This window comes from Solenopsis invicta, chromosome 2, assembly GCF_016802725.1.
Source record: "Solenopsis invicta isolate M01_SB chromosome 2, UNIL_Sinv_3.0, whole genome shotgun sequence".
Taxonomy (NCBI): domain Eukaryota; kingdom Metazoa; phylum Arthropoda; class Insecta; order Hymenoptera; family Formicidae; genus Solenopsis; species Solenopsis invicta.
The window spans coordinates 8,963,248-8,991,096 of record NC_052665.1 but is presented as its reverse complement, the minus strand read 5'-3'; the positions used below and the strand labels follow the sequence as shown (position 1 = coordinate 8,991,096).

Below are 27,849 nucleotides of genomic sequence, written 5' to 3'. Positions count from 1 at the left end.
AACAAAATTTATTTATTTACAAAATAGCTAAACAGACAATCACGACAAAACTTTGTATAGATCATCTTGAATACTTAAAGTACTTGAACAAAAAAATTGAGATTTTTCGTAACGTTGTAAAAATAGTTTAATTTTTAATAGCAAATAGAGTAAATACTATAAAAATATATTACTAAATAAAAATATAATCAAATTTAAAAAATTGGAAATAAGACTAATGAGAGTCAGCGCGGATATAAATAGGCAATCACAAAAATTAACATTATAATAAATATTTATTCATCCTAAATTACAAAAGCGAACGAACGTTTCGACTCACTTTAAAGTCATCTTCAGCGTATTAATACGCAAAGTGAATCGAAACGTTCGTCCACTTTTGTAATTTAGGATGAATAAATATTTATTATAACATCAATTTTTATGATCGCACATTTATACCCGCGCTGACTCTCATTAGCTTTATTTCAAATTTTTTAAATTTATTTAAATTTTGAGAGTCCTGAATTAACGACATATTATTTGTTGAAAAATATAATCTTATTCACATAACTTTCATATGTATGTAGTTTATTCGAAGTGTTAATATTAAACACATTTCCAAAGAATATAATATTCTCTTCCCAATGATAATTATGATTATCTCTATATCAATCCTACTTTACGATACATAGAAGAGTATCTAATAGCATTGAATCCAGCAATCTCTTCTACGGGTGTGGACTAAAAATGCAACGCAACCATCTGAACACCATCCTATCTCGTTTGCTCCCCGAAGAGGAGAGTGAAAGAGGAAGATTGTGTCCCGAGACGCTCTCTCGGAAGCCACGATTAGGCGCGGGTCGAATTAGGTGTAAAAGGAGCGCGACCTCGTGCTCGCGCACGACGCACGGTAAATTATCGAACGACAGCGAGCGAGATGGGATCTGACACAACATTTTTACGCTCGTCCGACGGCCCCATTACTTATTCGTAATGGGATTAAGAGCGCCGAGTAATGATGCAAGAAGTCCGAAAAGCGGGCCACGCACAGCGAAAAATGATAAAACGGCGTCTCCGAAAGTCGTACCGCGTGTCGCTTTACGGGGCGTTAGGCCATGAAATTGTAATTTAATTGCTTCTCCCGCAAGTCGTTTCTGTGGCAGTGATTGCGGTCGGTCGGTCGGTCGGTCGGTCGGTTGGCCGGTCGCAATTTGCATCCTAAATTAAAAATCCTTTCCTGAAGAGAGCCGAACTCGCCGACTATCGCTCGCCGCGAATCGAGCCGCGCGATAAGTTTGCACGCCGAGGCGTTCTTCGTTAATTATGCATGAACGCGCATCTATTATAATATTCGGCCGATGTTCAAGCAAACAATGTACAAAACATCCATCTAATTATGCCCACTGCGTGTGGCCGAGTCGCGTTCACGAGACATTACGATCTGCCGCGCTAACGAGCTGAATCACACGAATTGACATTCGACATGATTTTAATTTAAATAATGTGTTTCCTTCTCGGAGAAACACGCAAAAGCGCTAAGAAATATTAATATCTGTGTGCTCGCGTCTCTGTTTTTTTTCCTACGGGCCAATTAGAGTGTTGATTTACACTCGTCGGGTCACCGAGCTCTGAATGAATTAATTATTATGGCGGATTATTATTTTGCTCGTAAAAGCGACCAATTAAAAGGCTGCGCTTGCACCTTGCTCTTGCTTTTACGACTCCTCGCAAAAAGTTGCTCAGAGAATATTTACATTATTTATTGCACAAGTGTACACCTTAAGTAACTCGATTACAGTCGGATTTACATAGTCCGGTTGAGAGTGTGTTTGAGCCAGCTTGTAAATCGGAGGTAAATGGTTTCCTACTCTCATTAAAATACCAAAAGCCTCGTCTCCTTTACAGATATTCGAATACGATAGTATCGGATCTCCGAAAATTAGCCGAATTAGTAGGAACACGCGGTTAAATACGTTAATGAACTTGGTGTAAATGTACTTTTCGCTCTTAAAGCGGCGCAGGTCATAAAAGACGAGCGATAGCAAATAAATGATAAAGCTAGCTGCCAACACAGCCTTAGCTTTTCGACGAATGACTGTATTATAGATCATAATTTATTGATTTTGTCGAGTTGTCTCGCGCGCACGCGTGGATCATTCTCGCGAGATAAACATGTAAAATGCTGTCCGTCGTAGGCCGCGCGAGGATTCATCATTCTGCTTTATATCCTTTTCCATCCCTCATCTCTTTCTCTCATCTCCTCGCGCGCGCGCGCGATTTGTCTTCCTTCGGGTCCGCCGCGACGGCTGTCACTTCGTTGACACCGAGATCACGCTCGATTATGTTTCCCTCGCGATATTCGACGCGATAATGGGAGGCTAGTTTGCCGTTGCGCCTACAGTACGCCGGATGAAATTTGCATAAACATTAGTCACGTTCCCTTCTTTACATTTCGATATGTATCACGGTATTCACGGCGAACAAAGTAGATTACGATGCCAGCCGCGCCACAGCGTGACGAGGAAACGTCAGCAATTCGCAAAAAAATCGGACGATCGTGATAATAACGCGAAACAATCGTCTTATTAATGAAATTACAATTTCAAATAGCCGTTATGACGCTACGCGGTCAATATTGATTGCCCCTCAAATCGAATTTCATTATAAAATCGATCGCACAGCGTGACGTACGCGGTGTATCGATAACAACGCCGTGAGAACCGACTACAGAAAAGGCAAGGCGATGCGAGAACTGGACAGTAATAAAAGAAAAAAAAACACAAGAAAAATAAGACGATGCCTCGAGATACGACCGAAATGGCCTCTGTTTGCCTTTGAAGTTTACCGAGACGTTGACATCGATGCGACTCTATAGTGATGCAAATGAGGTCTTTCCCCAACTTCTGTGGGTGTCCACCATACTCGACGCATTTAAGAATACAAGCGAGTTTAATGTCAATTTAAGCGTTATGTAATATTCTATAAAGTCGGGAACAACATTAGTGCTTGACATACAAGATTATAAAAATATCATTGGCGTGTCGTAGATTGCCACTTTATTGTAAACAGTTTTTGAGCGAAAGCAGTGTCCACTCCGAGATGACGCAAGGAGCCGTGACGTTTACGTGCTGATACTAGCGCGATTTTTACGACACCGCTCCGGTATTCCAAACAACCCGTGAGTTCTAGTGTTTATGGCGCGTCTGGTAGCTTTTACTATTGCGCTCTTCCGGTGATTTCGGCGGTTAACATAATTAGGTATGTGTACATAGAGTGTAGCTATGTATATCCGTACAATGTTGTTACTCTCTCTTTCTTTCTTTTTTTTCTTTCTTGCGGATCGGATAAAAATTATGGGACTCAAGAAATCTTTAACGATTGGAATGATTTAATGATTAACATGAAATTAAGGAAATTTGTATCTTTCTGCAGAACGTCCATCTTTCTCTTCGACTGTCAGGTTGTTGTAAAACATTTTTTTAACAAAATAAAGTAAAATGGAGTGTTAAAAGTTTAGCTCTTGTCATTGATTCGCGATAATTTCATGGTATAAAATTTCACAATCAATGGATTCGCTTTTCTTCATGTGTCTTCTCTGAGGCATATCGCGACATAAAATCTGCTATTAAATCTAGACTCGAAGTTAATGGCATAGAAACTCGGCCAGTGAGAACGTGGCCACGCTAAAAAAAAAGCTATAAAGGCGAAAGATAGCGGAAAGAATAAAATAGAATTAATAGTGAACGCGCGAATGAAGACGATTGCAGCGTGTTTATCAAATATTTATTGTACTCATTTGTTCTACACTACATTGTCTTTATTATAAAATTGATAATTATAATTGCAATTTGAATTCTCTCATGCTTGGAATTGAATTTTTAAAATAAAATAAAATTATTTTAGTTAATATACTGCAATTAAATTATTCCATAGTCGAAATTAAAGATTTATTTAATAATCGCGAAAAAGCTATCGCCGACATTCGTCGATGTTCGATTAAGTATTTCCGATCGTACCATTATGGCATTTATTCAATCAAATCGAATTAATAAAACATGAGCGATTACTCGGTATTGCGCGGGAAATGATCGATCTCCCAAAAGCGAGAGAAAAGCTGATTTCGCGCGTCACGCGTTATTAAGCCCAGACTCGTAGCGTTCGCGCGAAACGCCGAAAAAAGAAACGTTTAAAAATTGTAAATATGTCACTGCGGTCGCCTGCGAGACCGTTCTCGTTCGCGGTTCGTGGTTCCAAGATTTACGCAGCCGGCGCTAAATCAAGGAGAAAGAGAGAAAGAGACATTCTCTAACTCTTGTCTCACGACGGGGTGTCGCGGTTAAAACATCGGACCTAATGCGTGTCGAGTGCTCTCGGCTTTATAGACGCACAAATAAATCACCATAATAAAAAAAAATGAAGAGATTGATTGTTCGATATGACTGTTTATTGCGAAAAGAAATTAACGTTATGGTATCATTCCAACCTGAATATTATGCACACTGAATCTTCTAATTCAGTTTACACTGCAGTCTTTTATCCGCGTGACTTTACGATTTTCTATCCGCGTGAAGTATCTCGATTTATTTCTAAAACTATATAAGTGTTAAATATATTTTATTGTGCAACGTGATTTGCATTCATGTTGGGTTATAAAGTTGATTGTAAAGGACAAGAAAGCGAGAATGCGTGAGAACACGTTAGGGAAGGATATGTGTATTGCGCAAGACGATATGCAATTATATCGGGATGCTCGCGCCTCTTTATTTACGACCTTAGAACGCTTTTAAGAACGTGCTCTAAAATGTATATTTCAGACGTAGCCGACGCGTAACGGATCGTAGCCTCTAAAATTGATTTATCTAAGAGGGAAGCTAAGAGTGTCTTAAAACGCGGATGCTGTCTGCCGATCGAAGATGGCGACTACACGCCAAGAGTTAGCGCGAAACGTGACCGTGAAGTAAAAAAAAAAAAAAAACACCTTTACGATAAAGTCTTCTCTGTTTTGTCGCACGTTCTTCGATCTTTGTGGTCTCGGTCTGCGAAGGATGCCGGACGAGAATCCGCGGTGGCGGCGGTGACGGCGACGGCGGCGGCGACGCGCGCTCATTGCGAATCTCGCAATAAAAGTGCAATAAATTCATGCAGTTTAGATGCGTCTGACTGGCGACTCAATCTGCTTCTGGTTCTGCCGCCTGCTCATTGGTGGAACGGCGATAAACTCGTCCGCCGCCGTACGCATACGTAAGCTTATCTCGCGGCTCTAACGTGATTCTTCACCGTAAACCGGCGGTGAATATCGTCCTATCTAAATGCCGTATCGATATCGTTGGAAAAATACGAATTTCACAAGGATGACCAAATCGCTGGAAATATACTGGTAAAAGAGGCGATATCAATCACCGAATCGCGACATTATGACGTACATAACGCGCTATTATTAGTAATATGACTCGATGGCAATTTACGGTGCACCGCTTCATTGTTCCAATGATCATTATTGTCACACGCGTTTGCACTGACTGGATTTTATTCGTCGATCCCTAACCAGATTTCAGCCGCCGCAGGCGGCGCCGCATATATCGTGATAATGAAGGCAATCCATTTGCTTATTCACCGTGTCACACTCGTGGGAGTAAGACATTAGTGTGGCAACGAGTACTCGCCTGTGTATGCGACAGTGTACGTAGGCGCCTCTTTTGCACGACACGCATCCAAGTTCCAGGTTCGAATCGTCGCCGCGCTCGCTGATGTATCGGGTGAACGAATCGCGAGCGACTGATTCACACGCAAGGACACCGGTTCGACAAAATCAACGGATGCAAATGACAAATAGCATTATATTGTCACAAAGGTGCCAAATGTTTGCATCGCATTGCATAGATGTTGCTCTAGTACGTTTGAACATTATTCGTCGCTGAAACATCTTAACGTCTTTGAAATTAATACCGAAAGGGGGAGTCTTAAATCAGAGGTGCGTACATCCATCGTTTCGCGATCAAGGTTACCGCATCGTCGGGGAAACGCGAATTTCAGGTTTTCGTAAAAAAAATTCACAATTGCTTAATACATAATAAATACGGAGCATCGGCTTTGTCGGTGTCACTTTAATTGGCGACGGGTCCGAGGAACCAGTCTTCTCGCCGGGCTCGATTCACCCAGTGATATACCTCAGAGTCGAGGCGAGTTTTCTGAGGGCCATTCACAAATGATATCATGAATGAGCGCTTCGTTCGTTCTGAATAAAACCTCTCGGCAAATCCCTCGGCCGCGGAATATTCGAAGATCCCTCGCGTTTAATATCATAGAGCCGGTTCTGAAGGCGAGTCGGTCTATTTGTGAATATCCGGTGAAAATGAACTTCGACTTTTAAGCAAGATTTATTTGTATCATTTGCCAATTATTTATCGCCGGACTGAGATGTAAATTCGTTTATTGACCAGCTATCGTCATTACACAACAGTTATGTCACCCAAATTTAACGATGTGATAGTTGAAAGGTCGACGATTTAGCTTCTCGTTAACATCATGAAACCGCAATTATACAAGATCAACACGGATTTATGCGACAGTCTCCTGAGTGCATTTATTAATTATACGACAGCTCCACGGAGAAATTATTCTCAAGAGACACGCTCGTGTCTCTCGAGTGTGTAAGTCACGAGTGATAGGCGCTTACACGGATTTGTCGATTAGTGCTGCCCGCGTTAGTCTCGCTTTACAATTCTCCCTGTGGGCGTTTACACCCGGTAATTGTCAAACTGCTGCCTACCATCTACTGTTTCCTATACGATCGCTTAAATACACATTGGACACTTGACCTCTGACATCTGAACTGGGACGAATCTGTATCATGATAGACTCGATTAACGACTGTGATTACGGATACATTTATTTTCTTCTATTTTTTTTTCAGATATATTTTCCTATTTTTCAGGAAAACTTGTTTTATGTAATTTTGTTTCTTTATGCAAGCAAATTATTCTGTTTAGTATTATCAAATTTTTTCGAGAAGATTTTATATTCTTTTTGATTTGATACTAATTATTTTTCTGTGTGCTGTCGATAGAATATCGGATAATCCTTCATCGAATATCCTCCGCTATTTTCTTGCGTAATGAATTGTACCTACATAGATCTTATTTATAATTCACATTTAATTTCGCTTTAATATATTCCTATGTGTAATCAACAGCAATAGCGAATATGATAATAAAACTATGCGGAATATCGCAATAATTTATCGTCGGCATAGAAATATGAATCGCAGCGTAAATTGATCTTATTTTCATAACTAATCATATATGTCTATACATATTACGTCTATTAGACAAGTCGGCTAGCTGCATTCACCAAGTTTTCCCAAAGATTTTTCCGAGAGTGAATAGCGCCCGGGGTGCCTGTGCGTCGACCAGATGTCGATCTGGGCAATTTGCTAAAGTCACAAACTGGAATATATTAAACAATATTCACCGTTCGCATGTTCATAGATTTTATTTCGATGAGATACATCAACGAGCGAATGTTACAGGCGTAACGAGACATGTCGATAATTTATACCTGTTTTAATGAATATATGGCCTGTGCTATTTCTATTACGGTGTTGTCGTATATCGTATTTTAAAATAATTAACGAAGTTGTAATGAGTATCGTAAAAAAAGCTACAGCAAGGAAAAAGAACGCAGATAAATCGATCTCATTTCTGAAACTAAGGATAGAGATCGCAAATTGTGTTGGCAGCAAGAAAGTTAAGGATGCACGATGACGTTTTCCCACGCGGAAAAAGCCGGCGCGGAGTTCACGCGAACGCCGCCTGACTTTAACGAGTGCGGTTGCACGTTGCACGTCGGAGTTTCATTATTTATCCCAAGAACGCGAACTGTCGGTGTAAATTAAAGATCACGGATTCGTTAAGGCGGATTCGTCGCGTGGGCGGAAGGAATGGTAACGTCAAGAGGGGCTCGTAAAGAGAATATATCGCGACGTGCGACGCGAAGTGTGTAAGCGGAAACAGCTTATCGCACTGAATGTTGAACTTTTGTTAAGAGTCTCACGAAATTTAATTCCCTATCAGTCAGAGATTATAAAATATCGACTGTATGAATAATTACATGGACAACTTTTTCAAAAGCCAATCTCTCTCTCTCTCTCTCGATTGCTAATCTGTTCGACTACTCGCGCTCACGATCGGCATTCTCCTCGCCCCAAGGGCTTGACGTATGCAGTAATTACCGCGAAAGTTAACGGTAATAAACTAATGACAGCTCGCAAGATAGAAGGCGCCAGCTAACTAGGCTTAACGCATTCTGCACGATGTTTTTATCGCGATGTAGCTAGGCGCCGCTGCCGATAAGTGACTCAATGCAAACTCTGACGGCGGCGGCGGCGGCGGCGGCGACTCCGCCTCTGCTAAATGCCAATGGGCTTCTATGTACTTCGTACTTATCGATGCGTTACGCGGTGATTTCGCGATACAAATTTCCCGATCACACGTCACGCGGGCGAAATTCTTGCGACAGTACAAAAATCCTAATTGTTGCAGCGCTTATCGTGTCGATTAAAGTCCTGTACAACTGTGTAGCGTCATCTTACAAAATCGTATCGCGATTCTTACGTCACTACGTACCTCACCCTATCATTTATATCATGTCATGATCGAACGAAAAGAAAAATTGCAGCTGTTATATGGGTTTACTCGCGTTTAACTATCGGACAGGAATACAATAATCATGATTTGTTCCGCACGGCGGGATATTAATGCTTAACGGCGATTCCGACCGGGATAATCTCGCGATAATCAGCAATAAACCATTGAGAATACTCATGCAGGCCAAATTACCAGGATTGCAAGTCACCGCGCGAGAATTATGCGTCTCGTTCATTACTCGTAAACGATGCCGTAATTAAACCGCAAACCTTCGTCGTGTTCGTGTCTTCGAGAGCAAGCCGATTGACTGTTTATCTTGCGGCATCGGGATCATTAATACGTCGATCGATGGAGATTGCGCATCCTGCTCGACGGGATTCATTTGATGGACCTTGATCGTACGTGTGCTCGAAGGAACGAACTAAATGAAAGACAGGGCGAAGACGGAGGGTAAGAGAAAGTCGGTATTTTGCTTTCACGTGGGTGGACAACGTGACGTTAGGTATAGGTTCCAGGGGATTGGTCACGCTTTCTAAAAATTCACTTCCCAACGACCACCGTCCACTACCACGCGACATTGATCTTCAGGGTTAGATCCGCGGCTGCTTCCTGGTAGAAATCCCGTTTGACATAGTCGAACATACTGTCACGACAATACGGTTATCGTGCTGTAATATCATAGGACTGGTAATAAGATTTGTTTGGACGATTTATTGAGGATTTAGAGGATCATACTTCTCTCGTGGGCTTGTATAAATCTTTAATGCCGATGTTGTTATGACATTTTAACTGCAACTTCAAATCTGATATCTGATATTTATTTAACATTGTTACTGTCGATTATCGGCTTTATGATTTTGTTATTGAAGCTATCAACAATGCAATTATACATTTATATAATTCCTCATATCATTTTCATTGTATTTTTTTAATTAGAGTCTTAATAAAGATTGTACACTATAAAATTTGTAATGTTCAGCATTTATTGTACAATCTTTATACTTGTAAATAAATCTGTACATAATTGTACACTTACTCCAAGTTTTTCAACTTTCTATTTATACGTATCGGCGAGTGACCTACCGCATTTCTTTTCTTTGAAATACTACGAATATTGGGATAAATACTTCGCTTTCTATCCTTTCTCAAAAAAGATTTGAAATCTAAAGAATAGGCCTGGTATTGTTAGTCTGATGTTTCATGTGTCGTACAACACTTGGCTTTTCAAATCTGCTAATTGACTGTAGGACAAAAAAATTCTCCGATCTTTTTCTCCTGTAGCCCATCAACCAGCTTGAAATCTCGACCTTAGGTTTCAGTTCGAGTACGACTTTTCACCAGGACGTTTCGGAAAACTACCTTGGGACTACGTGTGACTCTACAATGTATGAAATAAGTACCTTTTTACATTTCAAAATTTTTATCTTTTTATTTTTTCTTTATTTTCAATTAATTTTCGTTTATATTGAAAAGATTTCATGAAATATTGAAAAAAAATTGAACTTTAAGTGATAATTTTGAACTAGAATGTGAGGAACGTCGCTATCATATTTGCATTAAATTATAAACAACATTCCAAAATGTTTCTTTTAATTACTTTTAAATTACTTTTAAACATTAATAAATGCTACCAAATACTTTGGTAACATTATTTTAATAATAGGACGCATTGTTTAATATGTAAATGCAATATATTTTTAATTTATATTCATTCTTATATTAAAAAATATTGTTTTCAAATTATTGAATAATTCAACTTTTTGAACAGTCGACACTATTTCTGTTTTTTTGTAGTTTGAAACTTGTCAACTTTAATATGAAAATATTTTTCCTTAAGTCATTTTTATTTATTTTGTTTCTATTCTTGGTTATGAAATCGTGCATTTCTTTGATGTTGTTGGCTATAATTAGTCATAACATTTATATACAATTTTTTTTTAAATCAATAGCCATACAAATACTTTCTAGAAATATTTATAAAATATATGTAAAAGAGTCGCTGATTTTTTTTATACTTATGAAAATAATAAAATTAATTTTAATACAAATGACTCAGTCGTATAAGCAGAAGGTGTTAAAAAATAGCTGTAAACAGAGGATTAATGCTTTTGTATAATATTATCATTATTATTTTTATCCTTGCGGCTTCGAAAATTTATTTTAATTTGCACATAAAATTACGGCTGGAACGGTCGTGGCCGTCGATAGCTCGCGACAGCAATCGGCCGTAAATCTACGAGCGGGATACGTTCCTTGAGCGGTAGCGCGTGATAACGGCGCGCTAAAGTCCGTTCGATTATCGTTAATCGGCCGAGCGTGTGCCGCCACGTTCCGGTAAGTACGCGCAGGCATTATACACGCACGAGAATGATGCGCGAATCGCGATGGAATGCACGCCGATCCGAATTCTGCGTATTCGCCGTCGATAGCCCGCGATAGTGCCTTCAGTGACGAAACGAGTTACGTCTCTCCTTTATTGCGTCTCTCCGCCCCCCGCCATTCTTCCCGAGGAAACACCATGATAAGGAACGGTGACACGTTTCACCAACCGGTGTCCGGTCATCTTATCAAACGAATTCCTCGCGCGGTGATTCATTTGCAATGATACCTATACCATATGTATTACATCTCCGTGCTGTGTCGGCGCAATAATCCGAAATTATATCCCTAATCCGCTTACGATTACGCACCATGCCGTGCCGGTCGCTTTCATCGATCCCTGAACTCCGCCCATTGGAAGCAATCGAATCGAATGGATACCACTGTTTTGATGATCAGCGGAAGGAGGACGCTAATGATTCATGACGACGGGGACACCTGGGCCGATTACCTCTCGCCATGGAACATTCACGTCATTGAATCGCTTCATAATTGCCTTTAATAAACGCGTTTAGTTATGCAGCTTAAATTTTGCTTCTAATAATAAACGGAATGAAAATTGATAAACTTACATAGTCATTAAAATTTAATTTTGAGCGATAGGTAATTAGTTTTTCTCCTCCTTAGACTTATTGCGAGAAAAGAGATCATTGGAATTACATTTCACTCGACATATTTGACAATTCTGTTTCGCTCAGCATTTTTCACGCTTTATATGTACGGAGTGCGTTTAGCTAATTTAACCTCACGCAACTAATCAAACATTGGAAACATCGTCTTTTCTTGTGTCTATTATCTTTCGACGTCTCAGAGACAGGCTCTCGACGACTAGCTCGATCTCGGCATTCCGCTTGGACTTAGATAGTCAAACCTGTCAAGAGTATGTATTGCAAATGTGTGTTCACGGTATATTAGACATCTAACAGTCAAGCACAATCCGTATCTCTAATATCGTTAGAAATGTATCAGTAGGCGACATTATGATGATAAGGCACCCTATTCCTGCTGCATTTCTGTTATTATATTATGACTGATAAATTTTAATGGCAAAAATTAAGCTTTAGAGGACAAAATGGATAAGAATGTACAGATATAATCGAATTTGCTATCAGCATTCTGCTATCTGGGAAATTAATTTGCGACGAGTGAGGAAATGTGCAAGTGACGATAAATCTCGTTTCTGATCGCCTTGCCTGATTTCTTAAAGGATTCAATGGAAGTCGCGAGGGCTCACAATCGGTGGTGACGACTTCCCTTTCGCATCTCGGCTATCAAAGTAGTTCCGTTTCGTTCGCTCGGAACGGCGAACGCGCGCACGCGTGAAGTCCCGTCCATTACGGCACGGTGAGAAGGCGTGTTTCCACCGTGTGAGAGGCGTCGCGACTTCCAGACGGGGACCAATCGATGATTTCTCGAGAGTCATTAACTCACATAACGAATGATGCCAGGAGAATGTCGATGTCGATACCGCCATACTGTTATGCATGGCGCTCGTACTTCTCATCTTTTATCAATCAAAATTTATACGACTGCGGAATTATCGAGATTTAGACAACAAGCAGGATTATCACTCACTTCACAGTTTATCGTGTATTGAACGATGGTGCGATAGTCAAAGTCTGGCGTATAGTATAAATAAATAAGATAAGAAATGACGTAACAGATTAGTAGTAGTAGTAATAGTAATGTAAAAGACAAAAAGAAAGAAGAAAAAGTTGTCGCGCCTCTCGCGAGGGAGTATATTCCTGTTCGGTAGGTCAGTAACGTTGCTGAACGACGTAATCGTCGGAACTGTCAGAGATGAGTGAGCATAGAGATAAGATATCGATTCGCAACATGATTGCGATCGAGTGACGAAATGTCGACACACGCACCTTGCACGCTTGTACGAAACGCCGGCGTTCAGCCTCGTTAACTTTATCGGCAAATCTCGAATATCGGGTCCAGTCGCTTGTGACACGTCGCGACGAACGCGTCGTCCTCTCGATTCACGCGGCTCGTCGTGCCATTTGCGCAATTAGCTTGAGATCTTCGCGGCCAAGGATTTACCGAAGAGTCAAGTCGTTTTGGAGTTTCAGTCGCAACATGTGAAAATTTTGAGTGTGTAAAATTGATTACATAAATATTTCTAATAAATTGGAGGTGGATGAGCTTGCTTCAGAACTTGCCGGAGATTTTAACGTGTGAAAGGATGTGTAATAGATCGTAAATAAAAAAAATTCATGTAATTTTGTAAATTGATATCGCACATTCGTACTCAGGATTAAGATGTTTTCGCATTTAATGTTATATGCAGTATAAAAAAATGAAATTGAAAGGAAAAAACATTAGGAACTAGTTCATAATATTATCGAATAATAATCTTCTCGATTAGACAAAAAGGTAATTGAACTGGATCAGTCTCTAGATATCTAACATTATCTAGATATCAAGGATATTGCCAAGGAAATCTATCTCGAATCGATTACCGAAGTTAATAATAGTGAATGATAGTGTACATGCGACGTAACCGTGAAATGCAAATCGATCGCAGGTATTGACAATGATTCGGAGCGACGATTTGACGATGATTATCTCGTCGTGATTAGCGGCGTAAGAGGGAAGTAATATATTTATCAATTTCTGTCGACAGATCGGCGGCGCGGTAGCCATGTCACCGCCGGATCGGCACGGCGGATCATCACGAGAAATCGGCGTGGAGCCGGGAGAGAGCCGTCGTCGGCCCGATATATTTGGGGCCACCGAGTAACGCCGGCAGCCGAGGAATCGGTAACCGAAGAATCGATACGAACGGGTCGAGCCACCAGCTCGCAACCTACGGCCTCCTTGCTGGCCTGGCCAGCTACTATGCGAATTGAAGCTCTCAGCACCCTCGTCGCGGTAAGTCCCAATTGTAAGATTAAACGTTTGGAGAATTATCACTTACCAAACCTGGTATATTTGACTTCGAAGCTCTCTCAATATATAACATGTGATATGTTCAGTAAATTATATATACAAGAAAGATAACGTGTAATTTAGGAAAAATTTAAGATAAATGTCCTACTAATTCAACAGATACAGAGGAAGATTTTTAAATTTTTGTAAAAATTTGCAATGATTTAATAACTAATCGAAATATAAAATGTTCATTATTAATATTCAAAAATATGAAAAATTTTTTAATTATTTCGAAAATAATAAAAACTTGTAAAGCGAAAAAAATACATTTAAGATTAATAATAATGAGTGTAAGCGTTTGAGCGCAGGGACATTTACCTTAGAAAACAAGGATATAGTTGAACATTTTTGTCGTATCAATTTGAAGTTATACAATTTTCTCATCAAATATCTTTCGGAAAGATTCGATCAAAATCTGTTCGATACTTAAGAGTACCAACAGTAGCCTTACCATAAATATCTCTTAATAAAACCCTTCATCGTGCGTCTGTTGCGTGCGGAGTGCATAAGGTCACTTATAATTACAGTCGTGCACGAGCCTCCGTACGATTGATGCAACAATCGACGAGCGTGCACGTCCCTGATGTTGCATTGTAACGGATGAGTGAGCAGCGAAACAATAATTACGATGTCCAGGGACTACGTACCAATCGTAAAGTACCGCCCGCCGCGTGTGTATTAGCATATTATTGAGATAGCGGTGTACACACCGCCAATAGAGCTGTGGATGTCTTGCGTTTTCCTCTCTCAACCGTCACAAATATGTACGTCGATAAACTTTTAGGATTACGACGCAGATCGCGTGTTCCACGTCTCTCTTCCATTTTTTTTCGGGCCTCTTCGTCGCGTTTTCCTACAGTTAATTTTCGATAAAATTATCATTTTGTTTAAGGGGACTAGAAGACCAAAAATCTTTAACAATTTTTTGTGACAAAATGAATAAATGTACGAAAATAAAGTTTTGGGAGATATTTATATAACATATAAAAAAGTAAAAAAATTTGCTCAAAAATACTTATGTAAATATATAGCCTACAAAAATATTCACCGTTTCTCTTACAAGGTCATCGTTTTGCAATAATATCTCGGTTTCTGGTAGTCTGACCTTTCCAATCCCCTTAAAGTGTTAATTCGCGCGGGAATCTCTTTGGCAATATTCGAAGCGGGACTGCAATTTATCAGGGGTGAGATAATTTAGAAAAACATTTATTATTCATTAATCCATCATTACGAAAACTTTTAGCCGAGAAGAGATGTTACTAAATGAATATGCTTTATAACTGAATAAATGTACTTTATCGATATTAATAATACCGATGAAACGATCCAATTTAAAAGCCGTATTTTGTTTAGAAATTTAAATAATAAATTGCGTTATAGAATCTCCGTTCGATTACGTCCAACGATCGATATCGCGATTATACAGCGTTCGCAGGACAGCGCGCGGACCGCGTTTAGGATCGGCTAGCGATCCTGCAACGAGAGGAAGGAGCAATAACATCCCTATCACCGGTCGACGTCATGCATACCGGTGTTATCTACATAACATTACGTGCTGACGACGTACAGGTACATGAGACCGGCGGCGATCTCGCGGCGTTACTACGCCCGTGATATTGATAAATGATAATCATTGGTGCACCGCGCGGCTGCTACACCGATAATTTAATAATGGTAGATTAGTAACGCACGCACACGCGCGTAAACCGGCACGCAGCAGCCGGGGCCAGCTTCTCACCGCGGCATTACTATGCTAATCGGTCCGCATCGGCGCCGATGCCTTCAATAAATAATCCTCTTAACGCGACGTTAAACGGGGATGAGGCCTATATATGCCGCGCGCATCCCGGCGATGTGACGACGATGCATCGACGACGAGTCCCGCCGATTTGTACGAATGTCGAATGCTGCCGTTATCCGATGAAGATACCGTCGGGGATTTTTCGGAGAGCGAGATCTGCAATGTATTTCCCGATTGCCTCGGATCATCATAAATATTATGTCGCTGTCGGCGCGTCGTCGACTACGTCTCGGGCGCGAGACAGCGTAGCTTTAAGAGCACAGTTAAATTCCCGCAAAAACGCGTCGCTTATTACTGCCCCCAAGAAATAACAAAAATAAGAAAGCTCAGAAGCAAAAGGAAAGTCCTGAGTTATCGATTTTTCGACCTTAAGGTGCACGAGATCTTAAGCAAAGTACCAACACGGAAATATAATTTTTAGTAGCGTCGTTTCGAGCGCGAAGTTACCCGAAGTTATCGATGGCAGTTGTTGCGAACAACCAGAGAATGACTGCGTATGGAAACAGTTCTTGGTTTGTTCGATCGATACGTGCCTGTATGTACGGTTTGATTTTCAATGAGATCGCATACTGACCGCGATTAGCACTGGTGTCGATTTCAAAGCCATTGATCAGTTTTCTCTATTGAATTATTTATGCCGTTAACGATTCTGACGATAGCAGCAAAATTCCATGCTTTATCGATAACATATACAGAAAGATCTAAAATCGACGACTGGCACCGGAAATAATGTGTAACTTTGCACCGCACCTGGCTTTCACGCAAATGCCAATGCATCGGTTAGTACATTAGAGCAACTCGTAAACTTTTGGATCTATTTTTACGCTAATTAAATATCTTTGATGTAAATTATAAAATTTATCGAAATGGTTTTTCATTGAAAAAAATATTGCTCGTAATATTAACAAATGACGTTCATTGATTTGAAATTCATTGATACAGTGAACTTTTACTTAATATTGTAAATATTACGTAGAATATTTTTCATTAGCCGCAATTAGATTTATTAATGTAACAAATCATTGTTTATTAATATAACGTACTTAAATGTATCATAACTTAACGTAACATTTAATTGGACCAATAAAAAAGTTTATTTTTCTAATGAACATGTTCATAGAATCAATAAATCATTCATCTAATGTGAACTATAAAATTTTATATAAGTGATTAAAAAATAAGCAATTCAACGTATTAACGCATTATTTCATTTAAAGTTTGCACATTAGCCCAATAATCGAATTTATTGTATGTATTAAGGAAAAAGTTTAATAACAAAATTTGTTAATACAACGAATAAAAAGTACAACTAAAAAAAGTACGTATAATGTAACAATGAATTTTACAATGTAACAATGTAACAATGAATAGTTTAATAACTCAAATTATTCTTTTAATCATGATGATAATAAATTTCATCGTTGGATCAATTTGAATAAATCTTTCATTAGTACAGCAAATACTTTTGTTGCATTTAGATACAGTTTTGATTCAGTGTTCTGATCGTTCGTTAATAAAAAAATCATATTGTCTCTATTTTGATTGTTCACATCGAATCTTTGATAGAGTAGCATAACGATAAAAGAAACAAATTTACTACGACGTTTACATATATATGCAAACAAAATACAAATTTTTGTCTTTTCTTATACAAAGTCCATATACGTATATAGAATTTGTACAAGCTGCTCGCTAATTCGGCGCGATGCTACAGGTGCCCACGCGCGCAAAGAGATATCGTCGAATGGACGCCTTCTCCTACTATCGCAGGTTCGTCGTAGTCTGTAATTTAAAATAATTTGGAAATAACATATTACGAATCGTAGTTAGGGATATAATATAAAAGGGGTTGGGTCTCTAAAAGAGCCGCGTGGTTCGCTCTCCGTGCTTTCGCGCGAATGATTTAGTGAGTCGTCGTGGGTGTATTTCGCCGTCGGGGCATCGCCCTCCAATAGTTCCTTTTTTCGTGCGGTTTAAACTTGATACACGATCGCGGTGTTGAAGAAGAAAACACCAAGGGGAGAAGAAGGACGTTAACCGCGAACGGAGCCGACGTTCGTTAAATCGGTTTCGCGCCGATCCACGTCCCTGCGAGAAACGGATAAAAAAAAAAGCGTAGCTTTTTCCTCGTTTTCCCAATCAACATTCTACTCGTCCCGACGTACCAAACAGCCGCGACGTCGCGCTGCCACGTCGAGGACAGGTGTCTCGCAATGGGAGACACTGGTAGGCACTCGTTTTACGGAAACTATCGTCACGTCTGTCGGATTCTCACTTTAATGACGACTTTGCGACAGACACACGAGGAGTATACATAGGGAAAAAAAAAATTTATGATGCCTCAGACCGATTCCGCTCCAATCTGTCGGCTGACACTCGGCTGGCCATCTGTGAAATCTCACGTGGCGCGTATAACGAGCGGATCGTCATTAATTTGCCGCGTCAAGGAGTAGGAGGAAAGAAGAGTCCTGTGGTCTCACGCGAGTGTACACGCGCGTAACCGTACGCACGATTACGCGTCGTGCGCGCCACACGCACGCACGCACGCACGCACGTATGTGAGTACATACGTACGCAAGGCACGAAACGGCAAGGCGACTAACTAAATATTTATACACGTCAATCATAACACATGGCGAAGCATTCGCTGTCTAAACAGTCCATGGTGCCCTTCCGTGCGAGCCACTTCGCCGTTAGCTGTTCATTATGCCGGCGGCACGCTGGAGGACCTTTCATTGCTCCTTACCTATCTCTAACAGGCACTCGATAGTTGCCGTTTGTCATGCGCTCCACGATGTTTGCCTTTCTACGGGGAAAAAAATCACATCGCGCTCGTTCGACTCGCGCCATGTGTCTCGCGCGCGCCGATATGTATGCGGTATTAAACGCTATTGTGGACACTCCGTTGTACTCTTTTCCCTTCGTCGAACGATCGAAATCTGACAGACAAATTGCCTGTAGTTAGAGAGTCAAATCGTTGTGCCATGATCGCTTTGAGAATGATAAAGTGACACTTGCCGGTAACGGCGTTCGACCAATTAGCGATGAGAAAATGTAAGGAATTTGTATGCGAGATATAGTTAGCGGATGCAGGTAAACATCAAACGTAATTATAATGCAAAAATGTCGTGTAAAGTGCGTGGAGGATCGCAAACCACAGCGGCGCAGCGAAATGCAACGGAATCAGCAAAAGTCGAGTGGACGCGGGCGAGGGTCAAGTGACTCTCGCGAAACGTTCGATAAATGGCGGAACGACGGTGTTGAAACCACCTTTGGCACTTTGCAATAAGCCGGGAGTGCCTCCGGTCCTTATAAACGTACAAAGACTATGCTAATGATACGAGCGTTGCATTGACGGCTGAATAAATACGAGCCTGCTGCGGGTCCTGCCGCGAGTTTATCGTGTAAACTGCCGTTAATGATTGCCAGTAAAGGCGAACCGGCCGTTTCAGCGTGTTGCTATTTCAGTAGCTCGAGTTTAATTTGGCGTTGCCGCTATCCGACCATTTAAATTATCCGGAAGCACGGAAGCATAATTATCGAATGGTCGTCCGAAGAGTCATTAGCACCGATTTCCCTCTCAACGGGAGTGACAGGTATTTTGTTCACGACTAATCGCGAATTACCGAAGATAATTGTTAAATTTTTTTTGTTAAGTACTTCAAGATTTTTTTCTGAGACAGAGATTGGAAGCGAAGTGTCCGTCGAATTTGGCCTACTTCAACTTCGTTTCGAAACATCAAGCGTACTATATTCTTTAGTCGAACGGGCGATAAAATCTTGTTGGAATGCGATTCGCGGGTCGTTACGAGCGCATAAAAGTCAAAAACACGACGTGTGCCAAAGCGCGTGCTCTTCTTCGGACGTACTAATCTGAATGAATGGCGTAGTAAAGTCGCGGAAGAGTTCTGTTCCGTGATGAATCAATTAGATGTAGAACGTGTCTTTTACAACACGTCTTTCTTTTTTCAATAAAATAGATAACTTTTAAAATGCAGAATTATGCGGAGGCACTTGGTAGAATTTAGTGTGGAATTTCAAGTTTTTTTTCTTAGCATTTTTTATGTAATAAAATAATTTAATACATATTTATGTATCTAGACTTCTTTTTTCTCTTCTTTTTCAATTAGATTATTAGTATCTATTTTATCTCATTGTCAGCTATTCATCGCACTATCGCTTTCGAAAGTCACGTATACCTATGGATGTGAGTGTCCGCAATGTGTCGAGCTCGGATCCGTGGGTTCGCTAAACCCAAACGACTGTGCTGATCAGTCATCCCAGCGGGTGCATTTAGTGATATATTCTCAACCATTCTGTTTGTTAAGACGTGTCTCGTACACCGATGCCGCCCGCGCTTTATTGCGGAGTCTTGCATACGCGAGTGCGATTAAGACCAAGTAGGACAGGATTTTTTTTTCTAACGCATTTCGAAAGAGAGTCTTTCATCATTCGTCGCGATTGATATTCAACTGTGATGCCTTATTAATTGTACGATACAATATCTCATTATTTATGATGGAGATGGACATCGGAACACAGGAACGGCGGACGCCTTTGCGGGGGCACAATGTAACGGCGCAGTTTCTGCGAGCGGGAAACACCGCACTCGGGCACTTGAGGAGGCCCATAAATTATTACCATGCGTTCCTCCAATCGCTGCACCCGCGGTGCCCGCGATGAAAAATCTCGTGGCCAATGGCGGCAGAGAGAATGCCCGCTGGATTATGCTTGCACGCGTATAACCGTCGCGGCCGCCTCCAGTCCGCGCAAGTGCACGGTAGAAGGTTCGCGGATTTTTTTATCGGGGTCGCAGTTTGCCGACGTCGCGCGCGATTTTCCGCGCTCTGTATACGCATGCCTTTACGACCCGGCGTTCACCACGTTTCGCGTAAATATCGCTCTTGTTATTTGATATTTGCGAACGCGCGTTTTACGATTTTGTAACCTCGTATTTCTAACGTGCCTTTTAAATATAATAACACCTTTGCCTAGATCTCTCGGTGTACCCTGTAAATCTCGCAGCCGCGCTCTCGACGCTGGTGATAAATAACGCGCGCCGATTACGCTATTGAGACTTGACATTAAAATGCTGGAGTTTTAATTAAATGTTTACTCGCCTTTCGTTGCAGGGATTAGTAATCTCGCGCGATAAACGCATCTATAAATTATAAGAGAAAGCTCCTTTTTCACACGTGTCCTTTCACACACACACACACACAAAACGGTTTTTACTCAAGTACATAAAAATTTAGCTAGATACAGATCTGAAAATAATTTTATTGGATGACGAGCAATGCTGCAACAAATTTTGACACTCTAGCGCGCAATCGGTTTGAGTATCTCACATAATTATTTGGATGGTGTAAAATTACCTTCAGATCTCTATCTAGTTGAATTTTTAGGTACTTTATCAAAATCGTTCTTTCCGTGTAAAGATACACTGAAAAAAGATTTTGATAATAAGCAATAACTAAATTTATATTAACTAAATATTTAAGAAAGTGAAATTCTTTTTGATTATATTAATCAGATATTTAAAATGACACTTAGCGTTAATCGCTCGCTAAATCGAAATGCCAAATTTATTGCTCCACCACGGTCAAATTGCACGATCGCATATGCGAGCGCTAACGAGAGGATCCAGTTATTAACATTTGTACTAAGATTGGCATTTCACTCGATACTTGTTAACTATTAGCAAACACTTTTTTTCAGTACAGCTTAAATTATATAATAAAATTGAGCCTGAAATACGTAACGCAAACCAAATTCCCTGAAATTTATCTCTTCGAAATTTCAATCGAAATTCTCTGCTGACGCAATTTCATCGCGTGACATGTCCTTCCGGCACGTTCTCTTCCAAGAATCTTACGAGCGCCTAAACACGTACTTCGAGATGACACGAATACACACTCGTATCGTCAATCGCCGATGATGATTTGCACGTGTACACGTGGCGAGAGATCGATCGTCATCGATTTTTCGGGGCGGTGACTCGCGACAGGAAGAGAGAATAGGATCCGAAGCGAGCACTGTGCGACCCACGTGGCGCGCGCGCGCGGAGACATAAACATCGTCGGCCGATAAACCGCGTCCTCACGATACCGGTCTTCTCGGGGTTCCTCGAACGTTATCGGTATACCCGGGATATATCGTAGATGCAGGCATATCGCGGGACCTCGAGTGCATTCCAGGAGGCATGAGATACGAAGCGGAGAACTAGTCGGGCCCCCGGTGGGCCCGTCGGCCCGGTATGTAGCGTCATCGCCAATGCGTTATGGGACTCTAATTGCATCACAAATTATTTTCCATTGCTTCCACGTGGGAGGGACGATACTTCGTCCTCCGTTGAGATACACCGTAACGGCGAAGATTAATGCTAGGAATATAAGGGAAGGAAAGAGTTACTTTATCGCTACTTTGAGCAAGTTTTAAGTAACTTTTGAAATTAGATGTCATTAGTGTAATTGGCACTATCAGAACGGTATCAGGGTAATTAATACACTCGTAATTAATTGCACATGATACGTACATGTGATGCATCTCTAGTAGTTATACGATATTAGCCTTTCCCGAAAATTTACTAGATATATTTCAACGATTAAGAATCTTATTAATAATTATTACTAATTGATGCAAATCTGTGAAGTGCAATCTGGCAAATTCGCAATTCAAGTAAGGAAGAATTAAAATGTACATAAATTACATTTACTCAAACGAAAGAGATAGAGAAGCGGAGAACGTAAAGAAGCCATAAAAACGTCGTCCTCGCTCAATTTTACCGTCACGCGGTGACTTATAATGGAACGGCACGTATTTTCGTCCGGCGATCGATAATCACGAATCTTCCGTATACGTGTGATGCAATACTCGTAAATGTAGAACGAGTTTGCCATCCAAGTGTCGTAGCTCATGCGGCTTTTACGCGGCGCGGACAGCCACGGCGGTAAATCTTTATTCGCAGGATTGATAATGATCGGGGCGGGCAGTGGCGAAGTGTCGGACTGTCATTAGTTAAAAATTGCCAAGGCGAACGATGATTGCCCGGGACTGGAGCGAAGGGGATTACGAAAGTGTGCGTCCGCCAAAATATATCCGGGATTATCTCGTTACTCTCTCAAGGAAGCCGAGAAACGACCGGTCAATTTCGACTTTCGCGAATGCGTTTCTCGCGCTCGGCCACGACGACCGTTTCGATTATCGCAAGGGGCAGGAGGAGAATCCGCGGACGCGCTAATTGACGTTTTCTCATGGCCCGGGCGCCGGGCAAACGCGAGGCTTTAACTTAACGTTTCTTTAGGAGCGTCGCGCCGTGAAATCTCGCGTCCGTGTGCGAGAGATAATTTCCATCGTGCGTTAGTATGCAGTTTATTGCACGCGCGCCGGTTACTTATCCAATCTCAATACAAATGTTAATAACTGGATCCTCTCGTTGGCGCTCTCGCTCGCGTATACGATCATGCAATTTGGCCGCGGTGGAGCAATAATCGTTTGGCATTTCGATTTAGCGAGCAATTAACGCTAAGTGTCATTAAGTTATGCCGCAATGTACGCCACCGCGCCACCGGCTACATCTCTATACGATTAAAGTCGCGCTGCTATAGTGAGAGAATTCCTTCTCCGTTCGGCTGATGCAAGAATCCGATAAGGATCGCGGAGAGCGCGATGTGTGGTCTCGCGTGTGTGAATATCCGTTTAATCCCAACGCGCGGTCTTCTGGCCCATACGAGTTCTTCGTATATGGGGAGGCGCTTAGTTAACCGTTCACCCGCAGGAACGATGGCTTAATTAAACGTCGGCGTTGTCTCCTTCACATAAGCCTCCTCGAGAAGCTTTCGTTTGACCCTTCGATAGTGTTTCGTAATTATGTGAACAACAAAAGTGTCGTCGGTAATGAATATATTCCAAACGATATTAGTTGAAATTTTTCTTTCCTAAATCTTCGCAGTCTTTGAACTAAATCGAAAAGTATTCCAAATCTATATATGTCATACGTCATATCTAAGAAATTTTCTAAAGTTACAAAATTATATAGAAATTTTGAAGGATTCTGAAATTTACATAAAAATTCTGAAAAATGACTTAAGAAACTTGAGAAATGACTTAAGATATATTTGGCACCTCATTATTTTCGACATCTTCATCTTTAATTTTAATAGTGCATCTGGACTACGATAAGTCTGGCGAAAATTTTTTTCAAAATTTTTATATGAATTGAACAGTTCAGAAATCACTGAGAAAATCTACATCTTTTGTCAGAATTATTCGAGGGGAAATTCACAGCCGGCATTGGTGTACAAAATTTCGGCAGTGGACTGCCGAAAAAAGTAAGCAGTGACCTATAACAGTGCTCGGAATTAGTGGCACTTTTCGAGCCGATTTCCGAGGCGACGCCTACTGTCTCCCCTCGAGCCCCTCACTCCGCTCGCGGGCCTACAGCCGAGCTGCCGGCCGCACGTCAAATGTTGTGGCTCAGGAGCGTAGAGCGTCCCTTGTAAAAGAAATAGCCTAGGGCCTAGAACCTAGAAATAATTATTATTTTTATAAATAATTATATAAAAATTTAATATTAATGTATGTAATATATACATACAATATAAATAATTATATAAAAATTTAATATTATTGTATGTAATATATACATACAATATAATATACATATATTATAATAATATATTTCCAAAATATATAATTAAAAAATTAAAATTTGAAATTAAAATCTAAACAATAGCTTTCCACATTACCCATGAGGTACTATTGAGAATGCGTTTTTTTTTAAGTGGTTTCCCCAGTAGGCCTAATCCACTAAAAAAATAACTAATTGTAAGATAATGTAAAATGTGGTTTAGCACATCATATGTGTCTTTGGCAGACATGATGTCCTCTGCGGACAATGTTTCTTGTCAACATAATGTCTAAACACGATGTCTCCTATAGACATGATGTCGTATACAACGATTGATTACACGGGAGTCCAAAATCACTTTTCTTATTCCGCTATACTCTATGATTTTCTGGGTCGTTTACACGATTCTACTAAGGATAATATATCTACAGAAATTTTTGAAGAACTAGCTCGCATGAGTGAGGACAATGATGCATCGTTCAAAGAAGAACGTTTATCCGTTTTTATAAATTTCATTTTTGAAAAAGAACGTTCACACAAATATGTGGACCCAAACATAGAGAAAATTCGCAGACCAAAAATTTTAAGACGTGGATAACGCGATGCATCTAAAATTTTAAAAAATTCGATTCCTTTTTCTAATCGCGCTTGTAAAGTAATATCGGACTGCAAATCACAAAGTTCTTCTTGAAATTCGAGACTTTGTTCTTGGATTTGCACAGTGAGAGGATTCTCAAAAAGTATGAAATCTCTTTTTAGTATTTCAAAATCACTAAAACGCTTATTAAATTGAATGATTAAGGAATCAATTAAATTAATGTGATTTTTGAAATTACATTTTGTGTCATGTTCTTCAAAAAGAATCTGACAAGAAGGAAAAAAGTGAAAAATATTATTTTCTAGATGATTTTTAAATAATTGCAATTTTTTACGAAAAGAATCTACATGACTAAAAAATTGCGAAATGATTTGGTCTGTCTTTTGCAACTTTAGATTTAAAATATTTAATTGATTAGTTATATCAGTAATTAGGGCAAGTTCACACAACGAGTCTAAATCTTCAAAAAAATATTTAAATTCATTACATTTTTCAGGTAATTGTTCTTGCAAGAAAAGGAAGATCTCTTTTCTTATTGCAAAGAACTTCTCTAAACATTTTCCTGCACTGAGCCATCGAACTTCACAATGTAAAGGTACATCTTTATAAATAGCATTATGTTCCTCGAGAAAGTGTTGAAACTTTCGATGGGAGAGGAATTTGTTACCACCTTTAATTAAATTTGTAATTTTTGTTAAAGTTTGCATTGCCGTGGATAGTTTAACATCTCTCCCACATAATGCTTCTTGGTGAATTATGCAATGCATAACAGGAAATTTTAAATCTCGTTGTTTTAACTGCCCGAAAAATCCATTTTTGGAACCAATCATTGCTTTTGCGCCATCAGTAACGATAGCTGAACATTTAGAAAAATCGATACCAAATTTTTGCAATGTTTTATTAACAGCATTGAAAATATCTCTACCTGTTGTTCTATTATGTAGTGGGACAAAATCTAAGAGCTCCTCAACATGTGAAAAATCATTTTGAACGATTCGAGCAAAAATATTCAATTGACTCACATGTCGTATATCGGTGCTCTCGTCGAGACATAATGAAAAAAAAGCACAAGATTCTAATAAAGATTTTAATTTTGTTTCTAATGAAGAAGCAATATCACCTATTCGAGATTTAACTGTCTTGTCACTTAAAGGAATGCTAGCAGCTTCTTCAATAGTCATTGAATTTCCAAACGATTCCACTGCAGCGATTAGACATTCCTTTATAAATTTCCCTTCACAAAATGGTTTCGAATTTTTCGCGATAAGATTAGAAATAGCATACGATGCTGTAACTGCTTTTACCGAGCATGTAGCATTTTCCATGTGAGAATCCGGAGTATGACTTTGAAGATACATTTCTTTTAATCCCGCAATTACATTTGATTTTTCCTCGCCCACATAGTGTGAATATTCATTTGAATGTTTAGAATTAAAATGTCTATAAACTATAAATTTTTTTACGACAAGAGGTTGAAAACCACATAAAAGACAGGTGGTTTTATTATATATATTGGCAAAAAAAATTTCCTCCCATACCTGATCAAAGGATTGCACACGTCTCCGATTGCTATCCATTTTTCAAGCACTATCACTATTATACAAATCACTATCACTATTATACAAATAGCAGTTTTGGTTGACACGAGAATCTCACTGTGACTGTGAGACTCGCACGTTTCACTGGAAATATCGTAAAGAAACAGTCGAGGAGATAAAACAATTGCATATCAATCGTTGTAGGAGTACGCGCCAAAAGTTTAGCCGGGAAATTTAAAGATCTATATAACATTTAAAGATCCATATTACAAGATAGAAAATGCTATTTGTATAATAGTGATAATGATAATAATTAGTGAATTAATTTAAACAATAATGAGCAAAGATACATGCAACACTTTAATAAAGATATGGCAAAAAATTTCGCTTCTATTTGTAATAAAACCTGTCTTATGTGGTTATCTACTCTCTCTTGTTAAAAGAAATACATTCTTAATAAATAATATTATATAAATAAACATTTAAATAAGTATTCAAATATATGAACGAGGAGAAATTAAATTTAATTAAAGGAATTGAAATTAATTTATAATAAGAAAGTTGTAGTTCAGATTTTCATATCGAAAATGTTACACTTTCGGTAAAAGTTCTTACTAACTTATAGCATCGTATGCTTTTCAAATCTTATCGCAAAAAATTCAAAATTATTTTATAAAGCAAAATTTGTAAAGAAATCCTTATCACAACAACGGAGTTTGGAAATTTATTGAAGCTGCTAATATTCCTTTAAGTGACAAGACAATTAAATTTCGAATAAATGATATTACTTCTTTATTAGAAAAAGAAATTAAAATTTATTAGAATTTTACGCTTATTATGTCTGTAAGAGAACACCGATAATCGACACGTGAGTCAATTAAGTATTTTTGCTCGAATCGTGCAAAATGAATTTCATATGTCGAGAAACTCTTAGATTGTGTCCTATTATGGAAAAACGAGTATTGATATTTTAAAAGTTGTTAGCTAAACCTAGAAAAATTTGAAATAGATTTTTCAAAATGTTCAGCTATCGTAACTGATGATGCAAGGGCAATGATAGGTTTGAAAAATTCTTTGATCAATTAAAGCAACGAAATTTAAAATTCCCTATTATTCATTGTATAATTTATCAAGAGACATTATTTGAAAAAGTTGTTAAACTATACAGTGTGATGCAACTCATAACAAAAATGATAAATGTAATTTGAGGCGGTCAAAAATTTCTTTCTCATCGAAAGTTTCAACATTTTCTCGAGAAACATAACACTGTTCATACAGATATACCTTTGCATTATAAAGTTCGGCTCAGTCAGTGTAGGAAAGTGTTCAGAAAAGTTCTT

The 27,849-nt window shown here is 39.5% G+C and overlaps 1 protein-coding gene across 2 annotated transcripts in view; it reads left to right on the top strand.

Annotated features, from left to right (window-relative positions):
• The window catches only part of LOC105200734, an 82,082-nt gene that overhangs the window by 45,452 nt on the left and 8,781 nt on the right, over positions 1–27,849 (top strand). For both annotated transcript variants that reach the window (XM_011168423.3, XM_039446363.1), the window contains exon 2: positions 13,636–13,883. In XM_011168423.3, coding sequence (XP_011166725.1) covers positions 13,851–13,883 — 33 coding nt within the window. In that variant the 5' untranslated portion in view covers positions 13,636–13,850. The remainder of the gene's footprint in view (positions 1–13,635; positions 13,884–27,849) is intronic.